Below are 7,877 nucleotides of genomic sequence, written 5' to 3'. Positions count from 1 at the left end.
GTTGATAGATTGGAGATGTTGAGCTGTACAGACTTGAAACAGCAATGGGACAAGGTGAAATCAAATGCTGATTTACCCCAGAATCAGGTAGTGAATTTGGAGGAATTTTGTTGCATGAAGGTGGAGAAGGTAGAAAAGAGAATGATCCAAACTCCCAGATTTTTTTTTTAAATACATTGATGACAGGTAGGGAAATTGTGAAAGCTCAAATTTGATTTATCTTTAATTTTACAGTTTGGCACACAGCAGACTCTTCGATCATTTTTTTATAAACATTTGTAGTCATTTTTATGAGTAAAATGAAGTTCACTTTGTTTTGATGTGAAGTTGGTCACAAAATAGGACGTGACATTGGCTATTTCGCCTTAGAGTAGTTCCGAATCAGTCCGTTTTTCTGGGTATAGCGCTGGAAACACTTTTGGCATCGCCAATTCTTACGGATTGATACGAGCAACTCTGCTTCAGAGTACGTGCCCTGTTGAAAAACCTTTAAAAACCCCCGTCGCGGATAAACTTACATAAAGTAGGTATAAGTAAGGCGACGTTAAAAAAAATATTTCTAGTACTTGCAAAAAGTAATATTACTTCCGATCCCTCCTTCAAATTGGGATACATGACTACAAACGAAATATAGAGAGTATGTCAAAGTCTGGATACAAGTAAAGTATTGTTACCTAAGTGAAAAAATCAGTTAAATATTCAACTATACTGGAGCACTTATTTATAGGAGAATATGATATTGCGTGATCAGAGGGGCGAAAGGATCCATGAGACAAATGGAAATGAAATTACCTCACTTCATTGTTCTTCACCTCCGCATTGAGTTCAATGAAGAAAATTGATTAGGTCTTGAAGAGAAGGGGAAAGAAGAAAATTAGTCGCGCCGCGGGTCTTATCAGTTCTTGGAGAAAAACGCGTCACTGGTGCTAATTGTCCCAATTAGCCCATCATCAATTTCTTTCGGCTAGCCGAAAAAGATAAATACGTCATGAGTATAGTGAGATCTTTCTGAACATCCTGATAATGAATTTATTCACATAATTCGACAATAAAGCCCATTCAATGGAGGAGGATAAATAAATACAACTACCAATATTGCATTCTTGATGAGAGTAATAACAATGACAGCAATGGTGGTAATGATATTTGTATGCGAATGGTAATGATGGTGATTAGGGTGATTATGTATGTCCAGGCGACCTGAGAAAGAAGAGAGAACCAAAATGAGAAAGAAATGGAATGTGTTACATGCAGTCTCAATGTGGTCGCGGTGCGTTGGAACAAATGATGAGGGTGCGAAAAAAATGGTGCAGACTCCACAGTGTCGACGTCAAACATTGAAACAAGGTGATAGTAGTGGTGGTGGTTACGGAAGGTGGCTGAAGGTGAAGAGATGTGATACCAGAGGAACAAACCACCGGGCGTGGGCTGCAGAACACTCTCATTGGCTATTTCAACTGAGACGTGCCGGTTTCCCCCGCCGTTATGCTTACCAGTAGCCGGCCAATCAAGCGCAACAGAGACACGACGATTACTTTTGAAACGTATAAATGTGACGGTGGAAAGTCGTCCGTTGTCAGTTCTTCTTTTAAAACCCTCTCATCATCATCCAGTTGTTGAGCTCATACCTTTTCAAACAGTTTGTCTCATTTTCCTGACAAGCAGAGAACCAACTTTTTAGAGTCTATAGACCCAACGGATAAGAGCCATTAATAAGTGTGCATCATCGTGACGATCGCGGGTTTAATTTGAGGAGACAATCATAAAACGGTGCATAAAGGTAAATAAATACTTTTTAAAAATTACTTATCCATTTCATTCTTATGACTGTTGTGAGAGACTATCATTATGATATTTCATTTCTTCTTCATTGTCTTTTTTCGGAAAAAATTTTTTGATTTCCTGTCATTATTTTGAAATTTAGAATGATATATTTTCTGAATTGCCGGAGTGTAAAACCTTTAGCTATGACCTGTCAGCAACTTGAAATAGTATTGCAAAGATAAATTGCGGTTGAGCTCCGTCATAAACATCACGGAACGAGAGGCACGTGCAAATTCTCCCTAATACGGCTCTAAACTTTTCTCAATTTTCTCATCGGACATGTAATAATAATTCACTGAGTCTATGAAATACGGGGGTGAATCATACAATGATATTGAGACAGAGGAAAATGGGAAAAAAAGAAAGAGACAAATCGAGAGTTCAAGCAGTAGTGAAGAATTGGATCAAGCGTTTTGTCAGGCCTGAACTTGACGAGACAGTCATTTTTGCGAGCCAATCGAACCGGTTCAAACTTGTTGTTTAACTACCTGTGTACAATTCATTAATGGCTTACACATGTAAAAGGCAGCACACCATGTTCTGTCATATTTTATTAAATTAATTTATTCACCAGTATTATTTGATGAATAACGAAATTCCGCTGCATTATTGCCGTCATTCGTACTTTTTTCCGGCTCGAGTGGTCGTTTTTCCATTCAACTACCTGACATCGGTACGTCCATTACCCGAGTGGAAATTCTTTTCAGGTCTCGATCAGAAACTGATCAAGTCCGATCCGAAATTCTGATCAGGCATGTTACGCCTCTGCCTTATGTTTTTCCACTAGGGTTTCTCCGCCTTCCATCATTAGGCATTAATTAAATTTAATTTTTTGAGAGAAAAAATTAGGAACTTCCTAGCCGGGAATCGAACCCGGGACCTCCCAATGTCGCGTCGGGTGCTCTTACCATCTGAGCTACCAGGACACTTACGAATTTCACTCTCAAATTGCCTCATACCCGAGTGGAAATTCTTTTCAGGTCTCGATCAGAAACTGATCAAGTCCGATCCGAAATTGTGATCAGGCATGTTACGCCTCTGCCTTATGTTTTTCCACTAGGGTACGCGCTACCCACGTGCTAAACTCAGCCCGTTGCAGAAATTTCTCATCAGAATCGTCAAAATCCTCCGTGGATCAAGTCGATCCAGTGGAAGCAAGAGGCATGAATTTCACTAACAATTATGTACCATTATTGAATTACGGACTATTTCAATACTCAATACTCATTTCAATTTAATGTCATCGATTTGTATTTTTTCCTTTTTATACACATAAAATTTTTCTATTCATGAGGAATGAAAAATATCAGAGTTTGAACTAATACCTTTAGCGTTCGTGGTTTGTTTTTTTCTTAGCCAAAATTTAAATAGGAAAGAATAGCCATCTGTTCGTTACAACAGAATGGAGCAATGTCGAGAGCAAGCGCGTAAGCGGACGTCCAATTTTCATCAGCCAAACGAGGTGCGCGTTACTGTCGTCGTCCCAGAAGCATACATTGTGTCACAGGCTACCAGCCTTATGTTTCACAAATGGGGGTCGCGAAAGGAACAATATCCGCAACATTCAAATTTCAAGATTTTCGAAAAGAAACAAACATTATTTGACAAAAAAAAAAGTTATCAAAGTTATGTTATAATTCAACACCATCAGGCGGCAATTCTTTTATATTTGAAAATATGTTGCGACAGGGGAGAAAAGTGGTAGCGCGGGGGGGGNGGGGGGGGGGGGGGATTTGCAAGGTGTTCTGTTTTGAGAATGCTGCCCGCGCGATATTTATTCCTCGGGCGTTTTAGCGCAGTCGGTCTGCGCCCCGAAAGACAAATTATATCGACTTCTGAGAGACTCGCTTGTGAGGACGATGCACGCGTCCACATCGATATAGCTGGCTCTAAAATCCCCGAGGAACGTTGATGTGCGCAGTTTCTGACCGGCTGATTCGAATTTTTATTGCCAGTTTATTCGATATCTACCTTTTCATTTCAATGGCTTTGAAATGAAGAGCAAAGAATGTTTTTTCCTCGTCCGTGACTCCATTAAATTTGAATTTGAAATTACAGTGTAGCAAATGCACCACAGTTTTTTCTACTTCTTGGCATTAATCGCCTTCGGAGACAGATAAAATTTAATTGTTTCGGTTCCCCGGTATTGACGAAGATCGATATGTTTATAATTGAGGGAAGAAACAAATGAGCACTATATGTTTCGAGAAAGTGTTAGCGTAGACAAGAATAAATGAGAAAAAGATAAGGCAAACCATTAAAGAATAGATCTGCAATGTTAAGGGTATTATGGCGGGGTCCGCAAAAACACAGAATTGAATGAAAATTTTTCAACATATTGTTTAACCTATTGAAAAACCAACAGCAAAATATCAAGAACCTCAGGTACACAATAAGAATGGTATAAAATTTTTACGTTGCTATTTATACACGCGGTTGAATGAAGCATCTACAAGGGCGGGATAACGTAGGGAAAACGCTAAAGTTCTCGGTGCCTCATTCAGCCGCGTGTATAAGTAGCAACTTTAGAAATGACTTCCATTGTTATGGAGTTCTTGAAATTTTGCACACGGTTCTTAAAGGGATTGAATAATGTGTTGAAAAATTTTCATTCAATTCTGTTTTTTTTTCAGATTCCCGCTGACCCCACCATAAGACCCTTAAAGGATTGCTTCGGCCTTTGAGAGAAGAGCCGAATGCCTCCGATCACTCGTATGATCATTCAAACATTTACGAATGCCCCTAAAGTGGTTGGCGAACAGTTATTAATTTACAAGTGAATAAAAGAAGAAACGAGGAGAGAGATGTGAATACCAAGAACGAAATGACGATATGATAGAGAAGAGATCGAGGGTGGGAGGTCTATGAGGTCAGGAGTAGGGTGGGTGTGCCCCGTAACTAATTCCTAGAAGGGGAAAAAGGGAGAGGACATAAAATTGTACCGTCATTCGCTTTGCATCATTCAGACCAAGTCTTAACCCCCAGCTTCGCCAAGGGAAACGTTAATGCAGATCGATCTCAACAAAATGTGCATTTATTCGTAATTGATTAAAAAATTGAAAGGCGAACCATTTTAATTTTATAGTCATAATTGAGCCTCCTTCCAAAGAGAAAAATTTGTCGTTTTCCATACTATTTCGATCCACCGAGAATGAATCACGAGAAGGGAAATGAATTTCTCCGACATGTGATGAAATTCCTATAGCATTTCATCACATGTGATGAAATTCCTATAGCATTTCATCACATGTCAGGTGTTGGTGTCAGAGGCGTAGAGCATCGATATAATCTTGGCTGTCAGTGATAAAGAGAGGAATGAGACGAGTATGTGAGAGAGCGATACGAGAAGACGGGTGCAGAGGATAAATGAAGAGTGTCTACCCGCTCGTGGCTGTATGGTCGGCAGACGGTTGAGGATGCGATGACGAATGCGAACGTCTACTCTCGTATAAGCACACACTTGCCAGCAGCGATGGAAATCTCGTGACCGGAATGGCTGGCATAACTTGATTGTGCTTGCAGGCATCGAGGAGTTCCCACCTTGTTCTTAGCACTCTTATCATTCTCCCTCTCTCCTTCCGCTCGCTGTATCATCTCCATGTATTGAAAATCGCGTGATTCTCATATGCTTATATGACGAACATCCATATCAACGTACCTTCACGAAACACCATTAAGTAGACGATTTTTAATCTGTCCGACATTTAATTACATACATAAGTGGTAAAAGCCCGGTGGCTTGGCGCAGTGGGTAAGTTCGTTGCGTCACATGCGAAAGGTTCCGAGTTCAAATCCCGGCCGGGTAGAATGGTGCGATCTAACCATTCAAAGTCTTGATCATCATCGCAGTATACCCTAACCGGGTCGAAGCGATGTAAAATAACGATAAAAAAAAATAAGTGGTAAAAAACTGAGTAATCAAAAATTACTTTTTGCCAGTTCGACTTTAGATAAAGACGAAAAATTCAATATTATTCAGTGGAAAATGAAATATAGATGAAGGAAAAAAAGACTTGAACCTTGAAAACGTAGATTGAATTGATGTTCATGATATAAGCGATGTAAATACATGTTAGACTGAAATGTGTTAGGACATGAACATAAATATACGGACGAGGAGAGATGAGTATGAAAAATGGAGATACAATGATGGAATCGTTGATCGAGCCTTCGAGAGATTTATGAAAGGGAGTTTAATTGGCATACGAGGATGCGCCCGTAGCGTGTGACATGAAAAACGAATGTACGAAAGATCGAGTAGTGAGGATGCAATGAAGAGGGGCGCGGAGGATGATGATGATAATGATGCATTTGGATTTGCGAGTCAAAAGTATGCAAGAATGAAGATGTGAATGAAAGATTACGATTTGATTGATTGCGTATTTTTTGTGCCAAGAAACCAATGAACTTCTGTCCTTTTTTGTCTCTTTACTCGCTTATTCTTTTATTCCATTCTTATTTCACTTTAGATGCAACGGAGTCTATTAGGGTTTCTCGTGGGCTTTTCCACAATCACAATTCTCCTGCAAGTGGTAGCAGGAAGTTCCCTCGGCTTCCTGCGCGCTCTGGCGCAAGAAGAGGCTGAAGACGAGCAGCAGCAGCAGTTGGCCTTCGATGATGTAGAACAAACAAATATGATCTCAGACTACCCAATTAAATACACACCAACACATAAACAGGTAATTAAAATAAAAACATGAGCAATTGAGACTCACTCGCTTATACATCATTGATCGACTGATTGAGTCATTGACTTTTACACGTAAAATACTCATTAAGGATATTCAAGTACTTCGTTCAAATTAGCAACTTTTTTTCAAGCAAGATTTCAGTTTTGTCGAAAATCTTGCCGTCCCCATACTTTTTCGGATGTTTCATTATTGAATACATTTTTTCGGGAATTTCTTCAATGAATAAATAAATACTAAATAAATACTTTTTAAAAATTACTTGTCCATTTCATTCTTATGAATGTTGTGAGAGACTATCATTATGATATTTCATTTCTTCTTCATTGTCTTTTTTCGGAAAAAATTTTTTGATTTCCTGTCATTATTTTGAAATTTAGAATGACATATTTTCTAAATTGCCGGAGTGGATGTTTCATTATTGGAACATCCACTCCAGCATTAGTGGATGTTTCATTATTGAATACATTTTTTCGGGAATTTCTTCAATGAATATTGTGAATAATATTTTATTCAATTTCAGACTTGACTCTCGTTGGTCTAACCTCTAATGATCATACGGCAACACTGCACATGTGTTGTATATAACCTCGTAAATTCGGTCCGAGTAGTCACTTGAGCGGACTGTTGCCAGACGTTAGGAATGCACAGATTCAAACCACCCAATATGGCCGTCGTACCAATCAAGAAGCTTTTAATTTGATTGTTTGCAATTATCTGTCCGGAAACTTATGTTTTTTAATGTCGCAAAAAAAACTAGAGAGTGTTTATACTGCGCCTAAAAAATACTCTTGGTCTAGTCTATAAACTCTGAAGGGGATTTCCCCCAGAAAAAATTGCCTGAACTACTTGGATATCCTTAATGGCACGAAACTCTTCTTACTTTGAACTATTCAGTTTTTTGCTCATTTATAATTGGTTTGGAATTCAAAAGTCATTATTTCTGGGAAAATATAAATTTTCTATTGATTTCCTGATGGATCAACCCGATACTTGTCTGACACTTGCGAGTGTCGGTGAATCAGAAACAGTTGCGGAGGAATTGTTGGAGAAACAGTCGCGCCACAGTGATTTCGACACTTGATTAATAATTACTGAATTGGTTAATTAATGAGCCAGCGTTAATGCGAGGATTATCGGGAATTATCGAGTCGGTTTTAAAAACAATCAATATTTGTTGATTTCAGTCGGAATCGGAAAGAGTACCGGAGGAACTGTCGGAGAACCTATCGCTCCATAACGATTCCAACGATTGATTAATAATTACTGAATCGGTTATTTAATGAGCCGGCGTTAATGAGGTCATTGGGAATTATCGAGTAGCTTTTGAAATCAATTAAGATTTGTTACTTGAACAGGAGGGGG

General features: G+C 38.9%; 1 protein-coding gene across 1 annotated transcript in view; it reads left to right on the top strand.

Annotated features, from left to right (window-relative positions):
• The first annotated feature begins 1,279 nt into the window (after window positions 1–1,279).
• Window positions 1,280–7,877, top strand: part of LOC107044998 (neural/ectodermal development factor IMP-L2) — a 9,639-nt gene continuing 3,041 nt past the window's right edge. Inside the window, exons 1-2 of the mRNA XM_015267088.1 lie at window positions 1,280–1,780; window positions 6,294–6,503. Coding sequence (XP_015122574.1) covers window positions 6,294–6,503 — 210 coding nt within the window. The 5' untranslated portion in view covers window positions 1,280–1,780. The remainder of the gene's footprint in view (window positions 1,781–6,293; window positions 6,504–7,877) is intronic.

Source organism: Diachasma alloeum, unplaced genomic scaffold (assembly GCF_001412515.2).
Source record: "Diachasma alloeum isolate Michigan unplaced genomic scaffold, Dall2.0 Dall_scaffold_00859, whole genome shotgun sequence".
In the NCBI taxonomy this organism is placed as follows: domain Eukaryota; kingdom Metazoa; phylum Arthropoda; class Insecta; order Hymenoptera; family Braconidae; genus Diachasma; species Diachasma alloeum.
Note: the sequence above shows the minus strand (reverse complement) of the source record. Positions and strands in the feature narration are given on the sequence as shown.